The sequence below is a fragment of the Cinclus cinclus genome, chromosome 1, assembly GCF_963662255.1.
Source record: "Cinclus cinclus chromosome 1, bCinCin1.1, whole genome shotgun sequence".
Lineage (NCBI taxonomy): Eukaryota > Metazoa > Chordata > Aves > Passeriformes > Cinclidae > Cinclus > Cinclus cinclus.
Window position 1 is genome coordinate 106,611,498 of NC_085046.1, and position 19,685 is coordinate 106,631,182.

Sequence of the window (19,685 nt, forward strand, 5' to 3'; positions counted from 1 at the left end):
TGGCTATGGCAAGAGAATTTTGATAAAGTCCTAGACTGCAAATAAGGTTTGGTTATTCTGGCCAAACGTCTTTAAAATCAAAACCCACAGCAGAGTCTCCAGATGAGACATCAGAGTGATAGGGATCTAATTTAAAGAAACAAATGAGAAAATTAAAATCACAAATAATTTATTCTTCTGTTAGAATTGATGGAGTACAGTTTTAAATAGCAATGAAGTACACAGTGGTGGAAAATTGGCACAGAACCTACAAGCTTTTAATTCATAATAATGTTCCTTATGCCATATCTTTTCAAACCTTTGTTTGTATATTTTCCATTGACTTTAAGAAAACTGTTTCTCTTTAAAAAGGATGCTCAAATTGAAAACCTTGTCTTCCATATATAATGTCATACATACTATGAACATGTTTTATTTTCTCCCTGAACACTGATTGTGACCTGAAAAAAAACAAAATATTGTTTTCCTCCTGGGTTAATTTTAAGCTTTATCACTTATAAAAGTTCCCAGGGATTCCTGAATGCATGTATTTCCGCAGAACAGAATATCCATTTATCTGATACACAGTTGCAGGGCAGTTTCAAAACCAATTTTTTGTGCACTATTGTTATTGATCAAGGTGCTGCTTCTCTCTCACATGCAACACTATAAGCATTAATGCAGTTCAAAACAAAATTTGGCATTTGCCTCACCAACAGGTTTTATAGTTGCTGTTGCAAAACATCCCCTTGGTCTCATATTAATCAATAAGAAAAAATGGGCACAAACAAAAATGCCCTTTTTCTGAAGTTACTAACTCCCAGTTAGGAAAACTGTCCTGGTTCCGGCCAGGACGGGGTTAATTTCTGCATTAGCCGGGAGGGGACACCTCGGATTCCAGGGAACCCTTCCAGGCTGTGCAGCATAGGGGTAGAACTGGGCTCTGTGTGGTGAGCAATCAATGTGTGTGAAGCCTTTGCCTCTTTCTTGCACCCTCTGGCACTGGTATTGTTGCTGTTACCTTCATTTTCTTATTTCATTGCTGTTTCCAGTAAATTGTTCTCTCAAGCCGTGATCTTTATCTTTTGTGCCTCCAATTCTCCTCTCCAGCCTGCCACAAGGGAAGGGGAGGGAGAGTGGGGAGCAAGTGAGCGGCACGTGGTTTGGAGTGTATCAGTGGGAAGACTAAAATTGGGGAATACCATTCCTAAACCACGACAGAAGTTTAGATAGGTTTTACAAAGTCCTCTAGGCTATTTTGATACATACAAATTATTCAACTAAAGGTTAAAATACACTTATACAATACAGTCCTGTTCTCCATATTCTTTTTCAAGTTCTTTGCATATTCAAGCCAAGTAAAATTAACACTTGTCATTTTCTTTGTTATTGCAATTATTAAGAAGGATTACAGCTTGCTTATGCAAAGCTCTGACAAAACACTTGAGAAATACAACCCAAACGTTTATCTTGTTACCAAAAACTGTTGCAGAAAATTGTCAAACTATGTTAGAAACAATTTTTACGAAACCGCTTCACTCAGAAAAATTGGAAAGCTTAAAAAATTCATCTTCGCACAAGACTATATTACACTGTCCTTAATTATGTTCCCATTTAGATAACTGGGATTCTCAGTCTTTGTACATGAACCCATCAGTGACATAGAATGCTCTCCATCTTTTCACCGTTATCTTTATTGTACACCATTTCAAGACTAATACAATCAAGCATTTACCATGCCCCTGCCCATTTTTAACAGTAGATTTGCTATCCTGCCCAGCGAGTAGTGTACTGTTGCATATTCACCACATGAAAAACATAATATACAAAATATTGCTGCTGTAAAAAGTGTGCATTTCCCCTTTTCCCCTACAAAAAAAAAAAATCTGTGGAAAAAATATTAAATTCCCATAACCTTCATAAACATACAAAGCTGTTCGCACCTCTCAGTCTGTAACAGTATTTGACATACAGTTCTCAACTAACTGCAAATTGTTATGTCACGGATTTTCTGTCCAATATTGCCATCTAGAGTAGAAATGTGAAACTAGTTTCTGAGAATCTACAGTCTTTAACAATTAACCCATAAAGACTGTATACCATAAAACAGCCACAAGATTTTTCCAAAATCTAGATGGAATGGGAGGTTCTCATCTTGGGAAGATGCCCACAGTGCTGAGGAGACATTATGGCTGCTAATAAATTTTGCCTACCGGAATGTGAGTACTTTTTCACTGTTGATAATTTCCATATTGACCCTAAAAAAAAATTCAAAATACATAATTAGACCACAAGGCATATTTTTCTACATTTAAATCTGTAACTGGAAGACCATCCAAATAAACTGTAATAGGAAAAGGTGGAAACAAATAAAAGTAAATTACATACTGATATGAGTAACTAGTGTTGTTTCATCTCACTAAAAATACTATGTGCTTTAATACAGAAGTATGACCAAAGACATGAATTTAAGGCCAGGAACCTAATTCGATCAAAAGAGTACACCTTTACATTCAACAGGCTGCTGTGAAATTAGCAGGACATCATCAAAAGATGGAAATTACTTCCCACTTATACTTTGAAATTTATTTCAAAAAGTCAAGGTCACCTAAATTCAAAGTAATTAAGGAAACTAACCATGACACAGAGGTATCTAAAATTAGTAATCTATCAAGCATTACAGAATAATGGTACATGTATTTCAAAACCAAGGCACATCCCGGTGAACAGGAAGAACTAGTCTACGGGAGGCAATTATTCCATAGATCTGATCCACAGAATTACCACCCTTATTGATATTCTCTATTTCTTTTGACAGAATTTCATGTACTGCAGAGGTGGGCAAAGGTGAAAGCACCAATGCTATAAGCTTACCACAATCCTTCACTAGAGGGTTCAAGGCTTGCAGAAAGAAAGACTGTCCTAGGAAGTCAACATGCTCCAAACTGATCTTGCCACCATTCCATGTAAAGTACTACCACAAGGCAGTATTTTACATTTTAGTTTTATGTTGCAATGTCAGTTTTGTTCCATTATAATATAACAATCAGTCATGAAGAAGAGTTTCACAACAGCTGCCAGATGAGAATTTAAGCAGCACAGTTCCTAAGGGAATGGCCAGTATGAAAGAGAGGTCTTCTGTAATTGAGTTTCCCAGTGGAAATCAAGGCTGCACAAACTGGAGGAACATAGCCTGTCAACAAAGAAGGTTGTCCACTTCTACTGCAAGGAAAGCTGGGAAAAACCTGGCAAATGGTGATTAAGTTTGCTTGACACTATGCTGGCCACAAGCACAGAATTCTCCTGTAGCTTACTGTTTCCAGAGGAAGCTACTGGCTCAGTGCATAAACATTTTATCTGTTAAATAATTAAAAGTAACTGCATCTCTAAACTACCACATAGAGAGTTTGCTCCTTCTTCCTTGTCTTCTCTAATTTCTCTAGAAAGAAAGCCAAATATTCTTTAAAATCAGGGGCAATTCTCACTTCTCAGGTAAGTTTTTCTTGAAAGTTCAACTGATCTTCTGACATAACAGGATTTTAGTTAAACATCAGAACCTCAACTTTATCATTCAGTTAATCTTTACATTATTTATACCAAGGAAAGTAATAGTGTACATTTTAATGACATTTCTGAATGATTAACAGTGAAAAGTTTAGATTTTTACAAGTTAGTACCTTTTACAGGAACAAAACCTGTTTCATCCTTTAATTTTAAGACAGCTTTTGACATGAGCCCTTCACTACAACTCCAGCCTATTTGGTGGTAATTGTTTGCTTGTTTTAATCTTGTCTTAGCAGTGATATGAATGAAGTAGGTGATTTTCAGGTCACTTCTTTCCTATGTTCACTACTCCCTTACGCTACTCAGAGAAAATCTGTGCAAAAAAAAAGGTTTAATGTCTCCCCATAAGCTCTGCAGCTGAAGGAGCTCAGCTGCATGCCTGAGGTGCTTTTGCAGCTGAAGAGGAAGATCTTGATTAGGACTTGTGTTTGTGGAAAATAAATTCAACCACTTCTATTGCAAAGAAGCAATGAAAAATGATCCACCATGAGATTTAGAAATCTCATCTTTCATATCAGTCATTCACCATAAGGCTATGAAACATATCACCTTAATTTTTAACGTCCAAAAATACTGCTGGGAAGACCTCATTTTGCCAAACTGCACTAAAATTTAGCAAACTTAGGAGAGAATGACTAATCACAATTCCATACAAATGATTCTTGGTAACTCACCAAGAAATAAACTTAATGACAACTGTACATACATACCTGAAAGACTATGTCCTAAAATTCATTAGTTTAAATGTCCAGAATCTAAGATTATCAAATGAGTGTGTAAGAATCACAACTTTCTCATCAAATGAAATACCTGGTCATATCCATAAGGCCTCTGCTGTGGTGGTTGTGGTGGCCCAGGCTGTGTGGGTCTGTATCCCCCATACTGCTGTCCTTGTCCTTGTGGATAATTGGGATACTGAGGCCCTGGACCACTCTGGGAAGGACCTAGGGATCATTAAATGAAGAGTGTTTAAGATGTTGCAAAGGAGAACAGGAAAAACACTGAATTTTAGAGATAACCAGGACTACAAAATACCACTACTGTGCAATTAGGTCTTTTGAGTGGCCCACCCCCTCCCCCTGGAAAGCACCTTTGCTGCCAGGGCCTGTGCTCTAACCACAGAAACATTTACTTTTATTTATATATTCATTAGGTAATATCAATGCATGTAGTTCCACATACAAAGTCACAGGACAGAGAAGAACAAGGCAAGAAATGATAAACATGAGCCCCTTCCAGGATTTGGAAGGAAGTCTCCTGATGTATGCTGCTTCAGTTCCAGAATTTTCTAATGCCAAGAGCAGCCAGATCAGCTATGTTTAACATTTGGACTTGTTGAAGAGACCAGCAGTACTGTGCTGCCAGAAAGTGAAGTCTCACACCACAGCAGGCAATAATGGGACAGGGTGTCAGGCAAGCAAGTTATATATGTATAAAACGTGAGATGTGACAAGCAGTAAAAGCTATTGTGAGATGGAAAAAGCACCCTGTACTCTGTAATTCTTTGGCAATATTAACTTTCCATAAAAAGCCTTGGAAAAAACCCAAAACTTGGACTCCAGTACATTTTGTCTGTAAAAGAAGTAGTTCTTTTGCAAGTATAACTTTGCTACTATTCACAGAGACTTGGCCTGTCTACCACTGGAAGCTGCACTTTACCACCATCAGGCAGTGCAGCCATGTTCCAAACAAAATTATCCCCATCCCCTCCAGCACTGGGAGAGATGCACTCTGTATTTCAGCAGCACTCCCTATGAATCCTTTGCAGTGGATCTGTTAGCTTTTTCAACACCACCCCTTAAAAACGTTCAGAGCTGAAGATTTGCAGCTCTTCAGAAGTGCTTTCTTTTAAACAAACCAACACTTTTTTTCCCTCCCCTCAGCAGAAGCAGATGTGTTTTATCAACCGTGATTCAGTGTTACAGAGGGCTAGTTTTAGCTATAGACACTGGACATTAAGGTGACATCAGATGCTAACTCCTTCAGTAATTCTGAATCTGTAAGACAGTGAAAAGACAACCTGGAGAGGAGAAGCTCCATAAGCTATTACCATTCTCCTCAGGCCTCAAATCCCCTTGAACTATGCAGTTTCAGCTTTTCACAGTGAAGTAAGAACTTAAAAGATTGATAATAATGACTGAGATATTGATTTCTTTTTGAAAATTAGAAAGCAATTAAATATTAAATTGAGCAAGAATATGACATCCTAGAAGTGCTGTGCTCTTCTGACAAATGAACATGGGTGTGTTTATTTATTCATGGTAATTCTTTATAGCTGAATTCTAAATATTCATTGACACATTTCACAGAAAAAAAAATGGAACTTCAGTAACAAATTCGGCTAAAAACCAGAAACTGGAAAATGTTATTCTATTTTACAAACTATGGTGAGTAAGTTGCTCCAAAAGATGTCCTAATCCCTTTTCTTCTAGTATTTCTTAACCTAACCTTTCAGAATAAATCAGATTTTATTTCTTTACTTACAAAGTTCAGAGCAGTGATCTACACGCACCTCCACTCTGATCTTCAGTCTGTTCTTATATTATGTTTAGTAGAATGTAGGTACAAGTATTACTTTAGAACTATCAGTTCATCCATAACCTCAAGAAGTAGAACACTTGGTAAATCTCAGTGGATCCTCTAAAAACTTAACTCTGTCTCAGCATAACTGGATTTCATGTGAATCTGGCATTTATCTATATGGCAAACAAATTATCCATGCATTTCTGCACATACACACAATGCTGAAAGCTTTAGCATTTAAGCCTGCAAAAGAGCTGAAAGCTAAAATACATGGAATTCATGGAATTTCAGAGATTCCTCTTCTGTCATAAATATGTATGACTTTACAGTATGCAAGCAAGTAAAACTTAAAAGAGCAGTAGCTTCAGTATGCTCTTTTGACACAAAGTTTTTTAGAATTAATGCACTGAAATTACATTCCACTGCTTTAAGTTTCCTTTTTGGGAGGTTCTCCTTGAATCCAGGGACTTGTGGCAGAGGATTTCTCATTCCTGTAGTGTATCAGAAGGTTTGGACTACTAGTGCAAATTTATAAGGCACAGTTTCTTTAAAGCTGCACTGTCAATGCTTACAGTCATTTCTCTACTGATCAGTACAAGAATTTGAAAAGAATTATTCATGTATGTTGAATGAAGTTTTAAACAGTTTTTAAAAGACCGTTTTAATTGGCAAATCAACAGATGAAACAGGTTGTCATCTTTGTAAGTGCATTCACTTAGAGAAAACAGAAAAGAGCAGAATCTTTCTGGGTCCTTCTAAATTACAGACACCCATAAAAATGCTGTTATTCACCTTCAGTTTTCTGTGCTACCACACTCTCCTAGACTGCCAACAGATTTGATTCCCAAAAGACGCTGCCTTCTATGTTCTCTCGTCTCATCCCAGTGAAATTGCAGGCACAGAGCCGTTCTGTGCAAGCCTGGCCTCTGGACACAGTCAAACAAGATTGGAGTAACACACAAGAGTTTCTCTTAGTTGTTTCTGTGACAGCTGTCTGTGTCCTCAGGTTCTTACCATAACCCTGCTGTTGTCCTGGGTAGCCTTGTTGGCCAGGATATTGCTGCTGTTGTGGTGGATAACCCTGCTGTTGGGTTGGTCCTTGATATGCATCTTGCTGCTGACCATATTGCGAGTTTCCTGTAAGATCATTGCAAGAAAGCAAAAACTCATAAAGATACCTATTTTATAATTTTTTTTTTGTTCTAAGATGCACAGCCAACAACACAAAAACAAAATGAAAATGCAATATTGATTTCAAAAACTGAACAAAACAAAGAAAACTCAAACCAAACAGAAGGAACTCGGCCAAACAAACTGCAGTTAAAGCCAATTTTGCAAAGTTGAACTGCAGCATTTTCAGCATCTCTGCCAAACGAGCATTACATTTACTGGAACATCACAGTCATAAGATCATGACTATGCTAAATAAAATAAAGAAAAAAAAGACAAAATTAAGGACAGCTACAAGAGCACAGACTAGCTACACAAGATCAGCAAGCTGTTTCCTAACGGCACTATAATTATACAAATAAATACACACACAAAAAGATATACAACTGAACCAACAAATTTATGTTAAAATAAAAATTTCCACTGAGGTAAAAAAAAAAATTCTCTAGAGTGTTTTAGTCATTTTACTGTTGTTAGAATGGCAAATTGTGGTTACATATTTTAGGTGTTTGCAAGAAATTATTCTGAAGGCTTCAAGTTCCCTGCCATTTCCAAGACAGCCAGCAACTAGTATTCTACAAGAGCTTTGCATGGGTATAAGTTGTGTTGTGCAAGAATTTCTGTTCCCGTTGAGGGTGGGGGAGGAAAGGGAATGTATGTGCGTATGTGTGTGAAGGTATATAGATACCTCCTTCGTAGTAATGTTGTGAGGAATCCTCATAAGGCCTATCGTAGCCTTGTTCAGGATACGACGGTTGCTGATAACCGTAATCATTATGACCTACATCAATTCGACAAGAGACAGGAAGAAACGTTAATGGCCTCTGAGTGAAAACCCTCAAAATATTTCATTTCTCAGAAAAATGAAAAAAAAAATTTCAACTGGATATACATGAAAAATAATTTTCAGTTGTATTAGCCAAAGACTTATTAATAGATTTCCTTTCGTATTGAATTAACATGTGACAGGGGGAAAAAAAACTTAATGCAGTAGCTCTAGAAACATCACAGCAAGGGATGGTCTTAACCTTCCGATAATCCTTGTTGGGGGGAGTGGGGGGGGGGGGGGGGGGGAAGGGAGGAAGTACTTCATCTTTCACTCAAAAAAAAAATGAAAGCATTTAGGCCTTTCACATGTAAATAACCTGAATTAAATTAGAATGAACAAAGAAAGCAATTATCATACTTTGTCTAACACCTGTTCTGCTGATCTCCAATTCAAAAGCATATGCTAAAAGCAGTGTGAAACATAACAAATAAAACTCAATGAAGTTATGAACCAGCACCTACATTAAATTCTGTTTTTGAATGACAGAAATATAACACTCTCAATGTTTTCCCTACAAACACAATTCCTACTTCAAGTCTTAAGAAAACTTTTCCTCTTACATTCCAGACCTGAGCATATTCATTACAAACAAGCCTTTCTATTCAGAGACTACAGGCATCTCTGATTAAGAAACCAACACATGCAGTAAGCACCCCACCTCTTGTTAGCTTTACCACACATATATTTTGTCTTACAGATGACCAAAATATATCTCATTGCTAACCTGGTGAAGAACACGTGCCAAAATTTTATTTACATTTGAAATTAAATAATATAAATTTCGAATAAAATTTTAGATACAAGTCAGGAAAGGAGGAAACAGTTCTGAAACTCGCTGGTTTTGTTATCAGGTCTGCAACTGTACAATATATCACTGACTGAATCTTACATGCACACATAACCATTAAAACAAGTATCAAAATATGCTGCTTGTATTCTACCTAAGAATAATAAAAAGGTAATGGCAAAGATGACTCTTCAGAAGGAATAGATCTCAGAATATCTGTGCTGCCACAGAGCTGTTGATGGTAACATAAAATTGCCCTTACTAGAGTAAATTGCTTGTAACAATTTAGTGTTCATGTGTGTACATAATGTTCCAAAATGAAAGCTGAATAATTACCAGTTAATGCAACGTGTAAAGTAATGCTGCACACACACCTCCAGAAATTAACACATGTAAGCTTATACAGATATGGCTTCGTGTATCTTAAAATCAATTTGATGGAAATTAAATTCAAACAACTGACTTGCATCCCTTTATTCGTTATGAGCAGTTACTTTGGCAATTACACAGCTTTGCTTTGTGTACATTTTTTAAACATTAACATCTACCACATTTCTTGAGCTTCATAAGATACCATTAAGTTGAACACATGGTTATCACAGTAGTCAGGAGTCAGCAACTTTGTTCTCCCAGTCTCTGCTTAGCCTGAAAACAAGTTCATTTAAACTTTTCTAACTTATAACACAATCCAATAGTCCTCAGCACTCCATATTCCAAGAGGTAGGAGGACAGATTTATGAAATTCAGAGTTTCAATCTTGTCTTGAAAGCACTGAGGGGACATCTAAAGAGGATTCACACTTCCAATATCCTCAGGGCAGGGACCACTTTATTCCTATATAAATGTTAAACTGAAGGCCCATACCATGTCAGCAATAACACATTTGTGGGACTTATATGAAAACTAAACACTAAGTTAAAAGTATAATATTTTCAGAAAAAACCCACATCTTTTTAGCAAGTTTTTTCAGTTCAATAAAATTTTTAATAAAAGGATATCGCCCCCTCTCTTATTAATAAAATTATGACTGTTTAAATTCGTCTCAATTATATTAGATATGCTAAGAACTCTCCATTCTTTGAGAGAAACCAATTATTTCCATTCTTTTGAAACACTAAAACTGTTGTGAAGAGTTTCAAATGGAAGTAATACATATTACATGCTTTAAGTTGTAAATTTAACTAGTCATAGTAATTTAAACTGTAGTAACAATTCTCAATTTGGAAAGTTTTGTAAATGTGAGGTATGATATCCAATTACTATTCTTGCCTCATCCCTTAATTTTGGGCATATGACTACATTAGTATTGGGCAGGTATAGAAAATGGGAAAGTTAACATTTATGAGAGATTACCATCAGGGTAATATTGCTGGTTCATGCCTTCTGGAGGACCTTGTCCACCATGACTGTATTGGTCCCCATAATAGTCTTCCTGGCCTGAGTACTGCTGTGGTGGGCCTGAAAAACCACAACCAGTCAATACGTAAATAACTTGTTTTCTCTGTTATAAAGCCTGCTAATTTCTGATTTTAGTATGAGAAATATTTTTCAAATATATTCCCCACCCATATTGTTGCATTACAGACAACATATGTAATCTGGTTTAGTTAAGAAAATAAGCAAATGTATCTATCTACATATACAAACACACAGTTGTTTGGCTGCACTAGACTGAGACTATATATAAACTTCAGTTTTGAGCTCATTTTAGGAATATGTGTATAACAGACTAGGGTGTTAAAAATTAAATTATTCCTTGTAGTAAAGGACAAAAAAGAAAAAAGAGAACCAATATGGTGGAACATAGTTCCTTTTTTAGTAATTGAATGAATTCAGAACAAAGTAGGTATTCTGTTCCTTTTCTGCACCTATAATTTAAATATCAAAACAGAATTCTGCATCAGCATATCTGAGATGCATAATTTCAGAATGCATAATCTCAGAAAGAACCAAAAGAAAAAGAAAACTGGTCTTCACATTTCATGGTAATAAGCAGTAATCTCTTGCTGCAAGAACCACCCTTAAAAAGGGTAACAAAAAGAGTGTGCAAAGTTTGTCACACAAATGACTTGACAGAAATTTGGTGTAAGCAAGAAAGTGATGTAAAATGATTTTAAACATGGTTATTTAAAATCAGTGTAAAAATACTGAAGTGAATTCCTACCTTGCTGTGGTGGCCTGTATGGAGGAATCTGTCTCTGCCCCATCATGTGATTTCCTTGGTTAACCTGGCCCATCATTCCCATCGGTGGCTGCTGTCCCTGGTAATGCTGGCCACCTGCCTGTGGCATGTTGTATTGCTGGGAGGGAGGCTGCTGGTGCATCATTGGACCTGTAAAAGGAGAAACAACAAAAATGTAAAATACGCAAAAATGATTTGTGATTAAACTTTTCCAAAAGAATGTGGAAAACCCAACCTTTAAAAATGGACCAAAAAAGGCTCTGTATATCCAGTGCTCTGGTATGATTTTGCTGTTTCTGGACCTATGCAAATGTAGGTAAACAATTCAGTAACCAAACTACAAAAGAGAAGTCAGCCTAAATAAGGTTGCTTTTCAAATTATTTTTCTTCAAAGCCACAGGTATTAGTTTACACATACACAAAGATAACTGAAACACTTAGGACTTTTTGTTTTAAAAAGTATCTTCAAAAAAGTGTAAGTGAAAACCTGATGGTGAAACCTTGGTAAGTCATAAAAAATTATTTAACATTTGTGATCTCCTTAGAGCATAGTTTCAATACACAAACAGTTGCTGTTATATTCCATCAACAAACCACTAAGCTGTTATAGCAAAGTCAACTATTTTATTTAGCCTGTAAATGCAAACCACGTGAAGCAGACATGCAATTACACAACAGGCCTATGCAGAAGACCCAACAGGCTCTACCTGACTCCAAACAAGTCTATAACAAAAAAATCCTTCATACCAAGTTGCACCTGGTTTCTGTGAACCACAGGAAGAGACTAGGAGAGATCAAGTACTGTCCATGTTTTATCAACTGACAAAATCTGATTAAGGCTGTACTTGGAGAAATGCAAATTTCAGTAATGAAAACAGACAGTTAAAGAGCACCCTACTGATACCACACAGCAATGAAAATGATGATTACACCATTTCATTATATGAGACTGCAGGTTAGACTGATATAAGGTTTAACAAAGAACAGCCTCTGTGCCTCCTCTGTAGTATCACTTCAGAAAAGTTACTCCAGTATCAAAAACATGATGAGGAGAAAGTTGTGACAAGGAGCTTTTTTAGAACTTTTTTAAACAGCAGATTTTTGTAATATATTAATTCAAAGCACTTCACACATACTGCCCAGTCTATAATGGTGAAACCCTAAGCTTTTTTTGCCTTTTTAAAAATGATTTTATAAAATACAAAGACAAGTAACTAGCAGTCTCACTGGGAAAAAAAAAAAACAAACCAAAAAAACACCTAAAACAAACTATGACATCTAACATCAAACTGGCAGAGCTACTCCCAAGTACCATCCAAGGAGAAAAAGGAAAAGATATCATGTAATTTCTGTATGCTTGAATTTTTCCATTCCACTTAGTATTTTTAAATGAGTAGGTGCTGAAGCACAAGCAGAAAGTCCTGTGTGAAACTACAGTACTGGAAAAATACCCAGATACAGTCAAGCGACAGTGGATTTATACGGGCAAAGGAATATGTAGTCACTTAGATCCTGTCTATGCAGAGTTATGAGGGAAAGTTAAGACAAATTAATTAATGGTATAAATTCAAAGTTTGTTAGTTAAATCCCATAAAAACCCTGTCTGAGATCTCTTCTTGAGAAGTAAAGTGGTCTAAGCTTTTTGCCTCTAAAAATAAATATTGGCCACTCCTAAGAATATCCAGTTATGTTTCTATCCTTCGGTATGGCAAGTCTCTGTGTCCTGACTTTAAAGTTAAAAAAAAAGGGTTAAAGATGTACTTATTTTAGTTATTGTCAAAATATATTTCCTTTTTTTACCTTCTAAACAAGTAGGCAATTTCAATTATTCCATTTCACTGCTCCTCTGTTTGAAGCTACTGAGAAATATTAGGCAGTCTTGGAAAAAAAAAAACTTGTTGCCGTTATATTCCTAGATCTCAAGAAAGCTTGTTAATTAACAATATTAATATTAGTCACAATACAATGTGCTAAAATGTGTTGGGTCCCCATGGTGCAATGTAGAGATCTTCTGTTTGCTTTTTAAATTAGAACTTCATTAACGCTTTGTAGAGCCACAATGAGAATTCACTACCCTGTATCAGGCTGTGTGTTGTGTTCATAGCAGACGGCCTGGCTTCCTTCCAGTTTGGTTCTTCTTATTAAGAAGATACCTAAAAGAACCACAATGGTCTCTACTGCCTCATGGAACATAACCATTTTATGCACCAGTTTTGAGCAATGAGGGAACTTCAAATTTATTCTTCCATTTGAAAGATATAGCCTAGGAAAAAGCTATATTTATTCATCGTGTAATACTTAAGATGACATAAAATCCCAAAACTGAATAAAAAACTTAAGACTATTAATTCATTATCTACTTGGACACAGACAAACTTCAGAAGTGGGCCCAAGAGAACCTCATGAAATTCAACAAGTCCAAGTGCAAGGTGAAGCACCTGGGTCAGGGCAAACCTAGACATGAGTTCAGAGTGGGAAACTCACTGAAAGCAGGCCTGAAAAGAACTTGAGGGTTTGCACTGATGAAAAGCTGGGTCTGATCTGGCAATGTGGGCCTGCAGCCCAAAAAAACAACTGTCTGTTGGGCTGCATAAAAAAAAAAAAAAGGCCAGAAGGTCAAGCGAGATGATTCTGCCCCTCTACTCTGCTCTGGTGAGATCCCACCCAGAGTGCTGTATCCAGGTCTAGGGTGTCCAGCACAGGAAAGACACAGGCCTGTGGGAGCAAGTCTAGAGGAAGGCCATAAGGATTACCAGAGAGAGAGAGCACCTCTCCTATAAGGAAGCACTGTGAAAGCACGGAAAATAGAAAGCTCCAGGGAGACCTCACTGTGGCCTTCCAGTATTTTGAGAGGGCTTTATAAAAGGGAGGGAGATGGCCTTTTTGTACAGGCAGAGTGACCGGACAAGGAGCACTAATTTTAAGTTGAAAGAGGGTAGGTATAGATTGGGTATTAGGAGGAAATTCTTCACTGTGAAGGTGGTGAGGCACAGAACAGGTTGCCCAAAGAAGTTGTGAATGCCCCATCCCTAGATGCGTTCAATACCAGGATGGATAGGGCTCTGAGTGAGAAACTTGATCTATCTGTAGCACAGGCAGGGAGACTGGAAACTCTATGATCTTTCATGTCCCTTCCAACCCAAACCATTAAATGATTCTATAATGTTTTCTAGCATTTTTGGCACGTATTTTTACAAGAACCCTAAAACACAGCTCTTGAATCTCCAGTTGGGTAACAACAAATTACATTTGGTGGAAGTCATTATCTCTTCCAGACCTGGAGATAAGACTTTCATATAGAAACCTCACATAAGTGTGAGCTGCAAGAGAATGCTCACTGTTTTCAAAAATTCTCCATAGAAACCCTGGTTTTTGTGAATTTCTAGAATTATTTAATCCAGAGAGGACAAAGTATCTTATTTGCACACAGTTCAAAATGCATCCAAAGAAATACTGCTAATACTGTGCTAATATTATCTCTGTAAAATATGCAAGTAACTGGTCTACATTACCGAGAATACACATTTTTGTTCAGTAGGTGTAGGCAACTTTGAGCAATTGCAGAAAAAAATAACTTCTGCTACAGTCAGTATCTCATAAGGAGGCCTCATGTGGAGGGAAGAAAAGGTATGTGGATTACAGACTACTACCTGATCTTGTAAGTACATTGACAAAGCAAAAGTCTCCTGACAAGAAAGGACTTTTGGAAGCTGACAACTAGTCTCCACACAGGTAAGACAGACAGAAACAAACAGAAATACAAGCTGAAAGTAGGTCCCAGATAAAGTTTACATATCTGAGACCAGAAGTGCAGAGGATGAAAGAGCTGCAGAAAGTTTTAAATGATGGTTTAAAAATGTTTCCTTAGCATCGTCCCTTATGCTGAAACTTAGATCCTGGTGGTAAACACCATGAGAGGACAAGAAAAACTGCTGACATGGTTGAACCTTTTGAAGAAGCAGAGAAGTGAGGAACCACACTCACAAATGAACTGGTGACTCTGCAGTGCTGATTAAAGAGCAATAGGAATAGGTGGGTATGACCAAAAACCAGCAGTACAAGCTATTGATTCTTCAGTCTTCTAAATTACGCTCACTGTGTTGCCCAGGGTCTAGTCTTTAGGCATTTCACAATGTACACTTGCATAGATGAAGCAACTGAATATCCATATCTAGAGCATCAGCAAAGCCCACCATGTCAGATTTACCATGGTCAATCTCATCACTGTGTCTACTATTACAAAAATAGAAAAACATATATCGCTGCAGCAGCCCTCAGCAAAACTTTTTCACTGTTTTTCCACATTAAAAAAAAAACCGAAACAACAACTTGTTTTTTCAATTATGGTTTTAAGACTTGTGAGAGCTGTCTTAGAAACTCTAGTGTAGGGTCAATTTAACTTCACAAACACTACAATTCAGATGTGCTTAGTCAAATGAACCACTATCCTTAAGATGTTATAGCACAAGGAGAAGTTTAAACATTATCTCAAAAGACTTTGAGGATACAAAACTTTTTGCTACTCCTAATCTACGACTCAGGCTGCAAATTGAAGACGGTAGACACTTCTCCACACTTTATTACTCCACAAATTTCTCATCTCAAAGTGAACCATAATTTCAGGTATGATTTTTAAAAAAACCCTATAACACAAAATGTCATACAAAAAATTCGTTAGTTACAACATTGTCTTTCATGTTTTACCCTAGGGAAAGAAGATGAAAGCACAAGCTCTGTTGCAGCTGTTTATATCTTTTGTTTTTTCATGACAAAACTACACTGTCTTCCACAGTTAGACATCCTACACAATGCAGCTATAGCATGATGGTGTTTCAGAACGTGAAGGCAATTTTATTTCCCTTTAATAGGCTAGATTTCAAAAATAAAAAAAAGACTGCCCTGCTTTCTCCATAGCATCTTGACTACTGTAAGTAGTCAAGGTACTGAAACCTAACAGTCTCAGCTTACATGGAAGTGAACAGACAGCAAGACATTCACAGAACACAGGAAAACTCACAAATCACTTCATCCTGGTCTGCCATACCCTGACTATGCTTATATTTTAGCTAGAATTGGATGTTCCGCTCTTTATGTGCACAACAAAAGAACCGGAAGCTGCATCTGCCTCATCTCTACTCTTTGCGTATCTTCACATTTGCTTGCAAGTGAAAAGAGGCCTGAAATTTTAATGGCATTTTTCCAAGGTTATATAAATGAAACTGTCATTAAAGAATTTCAGCACCAGATTTGACAATTGGTCTCCTAATGACTGACTCAACATGATACTATCCCTGCCGAAGTGACCTGTAAACTAGTTCCCCTCCCTTACCACAGGCAACACATAGCATTCACTCAACAGAGACTGGGAGTCGGGAAACTTTGTGTCAAGCTCTTCTAGCAAGGGAATGGAATCTCAGCAAAAGGATCTGAGAAACCAGAAACGCAGTCTCTGGGATGGCCATGCATAGCAGAATTTCTGAGATGACCAAGGTACAATTTCTTGGTTCTTACTTATAAAATGTATTCATTTTACTATTAAATCAGTGTGAAAGATTTGTTCAACATAAAAAAAGAAGAATTTCCATGCAAGTTTCAGGTTTCAGAAAAATCATGCCTATTTCTCCCCTCTGAAAAGTCAAAAAATTGGCAACACCTTGAATCTTTTTTTCAACCTGAGTAGTTTACCATACACAAGAAATGTACCCATAAGAAGAGAGTTTCTTCCATATCCATTCAGTTTCTTCTGCTTCCTACCTTTTCCAAAAAGATAGCAAATATTGCTTGCAGATGTCCTAGGCTGCTAGATTAACTTTTCAATGAAGTCATCTACAGAATCTTCCACTTAAAATATTCTGGTTTTGAAGTTCAAAATCACGAGAATTCCTCTTTGAAACTGGAATGACTACATAAAACCAATCCCATGAAAACTCTGCTCCTCATTTAAGGTATTCCTCTGGATAGCATTTTATAACTAGTGTAAATCAATGAGTGGAGAGTGGATACAGGAACAGTTCTGCTACTATGCATTTTATTTCTTAATTGGTACTTTTTTTATTTTTTTTCTTGCTAACACCATCTGCCTCACAAGGTATATATACAGCAAGATGTTTTGGTAGCAAGGGCAAGTAAAGAGGTTATGCTCAAGCATAACACCTGAGTGTTAGAGCAAGCCTTTGAGTGTTATGGTGGTTTTATCTATTATATAATAGTACAGGGCTTTTTGTCCCCTGGAAGTACTGGCTTCATTCAGTACATGGTATTACTCACTGAAAAACTATTTCAGTATTTTTGTTCCTTCCTAATAGTTCATGTGAGATGTAATGCCTAGTCAAACACTGAAGACAGAATTATTAATTTTTTCATAGGTTTTCTTATGGCACCTACAAGTAATTTGTCCAAATCTTCATAATGAATATACTTTGACAACTCTCCTGCGAAATCAAGAGGGTATTGTAATCTTACCACCACATTCATTCCTCTGCAGATAAGGAATCCATGTAGGGAAAGATTAAGGTCAAAAACATCTACTAATTTTTAACAGCCAACTTGAGATGCGAAGACCTCATCTGGTGGAATATTCAGCATTTTATTTAGGCAGTGATGTTATTAACTGACAGATGCAGTAGGATCTCTCATTTTCAGTATGGATCACTTCTGTAAGACAAACAAAGCATACTTAGGGGCTCACAAATGCCTTCTGACAACAATGCTAAGGTTCAGAAACTTTGGTTCATTTCTGTTTCTGAATTGTTGCCCATGCGACCAGTTAAGAAATCTTTGAGTCACAGTCTGTTTCTTCTCCTTTATTTAAACTGCAATGAGTGCATTTCCCAGCAGCTCATTCTTGTTTCTTCACTTAGGTGAGAAGCTGAAATGGCCATGCTTGGCTGAGACCTCTGCCCAACCAGACTTGGGCTTGGCTACCTGCCTCTAAATTTCTCATGGTCTCACAGATTACTCTGCTGTTCTATGCCCAGCTGTCTTGGAGTCACAAGAGAGTGAAGATACAAAAATACTTCCCCTAATTTGCCATCAAACTTCAAAACACATGTAACAACTAAGAGTAGAAAATGGAGGAAATGTACTAAGCAGACCTGACTGGGAGTCATCTTAGATCAAAATAATAAACATGCCCATCTCCAGACTTAAGACTTCCTCTCTCACAGATATCTGGAACAGTATTTTCATTTAACAGCAAAAAGCACTTTGCTTGCATAACAGACAAGTTTCAAAGCCCTGGTTTCTAAAGGAAGGAGTGCACCTGCACTCCTACATTTATATATGAAGTGCTCTGTTTATTAATGTTTTTGTGAGACATTGAAACATTTTGAAGAATGTAATTTTTCACCCCGCTGCCCTCTGCTTCTGTGAAACCTCCGCAAAAAACAGAACCAGCCCTGAAGCAGACCCCTGGAAAGGAAGAAGTCTCAGCCTATATGGTCAAAACTTGGCAGAATTAGAGTTACACAAAGCAAAAGCTTTCTGTGGCCCTAATGGCAATGGTACCACTGTTCTAAGTATTTTACTCTTGTTCTTGAACCTATTTGGCTAACACTATTTTAGTCTTTATTTTTCTTCTCTAAGACTGAACAGACATTCCATGCTAAAACAGCATGCAGCAGAAAACAAAATCTGACTAGGTGTAACAATCTGAAGACTATCTGACATTAATTTTTCAATTTAACCAAGACACTTAAAAGCAGACATTTCTTTCATCAACCTGAATGAGAACAACACTTAGCTAGAAGGGTGAAGTTTGAAAAAGACAAACAGTAGTTCCAACTTATAACTGATGAAAGTAGATCCATTCCCAGATTTTCACATAATACCTGAAAATAATTCAATGTCTGCAAATAAACAAAAAGTCACAGATACATGGGAGAAAAGAGCTGTAGAATCCTCCAAACACAGGTAAAGAATACTCAGAGTATTCTGAGATGATCCTTCCATAAGGATCATTGAGTCCGTGTGTTAGGTAAATGGCCCATGGAGTGACTGAAGTGACAACCTTGTGCTCTTAGCATCATGCTCTAATCAACTGTGTCAATCTCAGGGTACAAACACTTTTAGAGAAGGAAATCTACAAGATAAGACCTCTAAAAAAATCTGCACCCAGGATGTTCTCCTTTCACAGAAGCTAAGGATCACCTCACTTACCTTGATTTGGTTGCATATTCATGTTTGGTCTCGGCCCATAGTTGCCCATTGGCTGACCCTGGCTCATTGTCATCTGATTCTGCACTGGCATGCTCTGTGATGATGGCACTGAGTGATTATAGCCACCCATGGACCCATGGCTACTTGAAGGCATATTCATGGAACTGTTCGTCATATTGAGCTGGTTTGGTCCAGGTCCTTGCATAGGCATATGGTTGGGTCCTTCAGAAAGAAAAACAGGGAAAAAAGTTGTACTTTAAGCCGCATAAAAGCAGGTGAAAACAGTCATACTGAATCACAAAACTGAACAGAAGTCATTAAACACAATTACATGAACATGAATTTAAAATACATTTAAATAAAATACATTTAAATTTAAAATAAATTTAACATTTCCTGACTTAAAAAAAAAGGAAGTGAACAACAAAATTCATCTTTACTATGAAATATATTTTCTTTTTTTTAAAGCAGCTAAAGCTACCAAAACAAAGGTG

At 37.0% G+C, this 19,685-nt stretch overlaps 1 protein-coding gene across 2 annotated transcripts in view; it reads right to left on the reverse strand.

Annotated features, from left to right (window-relative positions):
* Nucleotides 1-210: 210 nt before the first annotated feature.
* SS18 (SS18 subunit of BAF chromatin remodeling complex) overlaps nt 211-19,685 on the reverse strand; it is a 42,511-nt gene continuing 23,036 nt past the window's right edge. The window contains exons 5-11 of one of the 2 annotated variants that reach the window (XM_062501266.1): nt 19,192-19,413; nt 11,017-11,184; nt 10,206-10,310; nt 7,925-8,017; nt 7,081-7,203; nt 4,354-4,487; nt 211-2,237 (exon numbers count right to left, since the gene is read on the reverse strand). In XM_062501266.1, coding sequence (XP_062357250.1) covers nt 2,211-2,237; nt 4,354-4,487; nt 7,081-7,203; nt 7,925-8,017; nt 10,206-10,310; nt 11,017-11,184; nt 19,192-19,413 — 872 coding nt within the window. In that variant the 3' untranslated portion in view covers nt 211-2,210. The remainder of the gene's footprint in view (nt 2,238-4,353; nt 4,488-7,080; nt 7,204-7,924; nt 8,018-10,205; nt 10,311-11,016; nt 11,185-19,191; nt 19,414-19,685) is intronic. The other variant, XM_062501275.1, reaches the window with a different exon arrangement.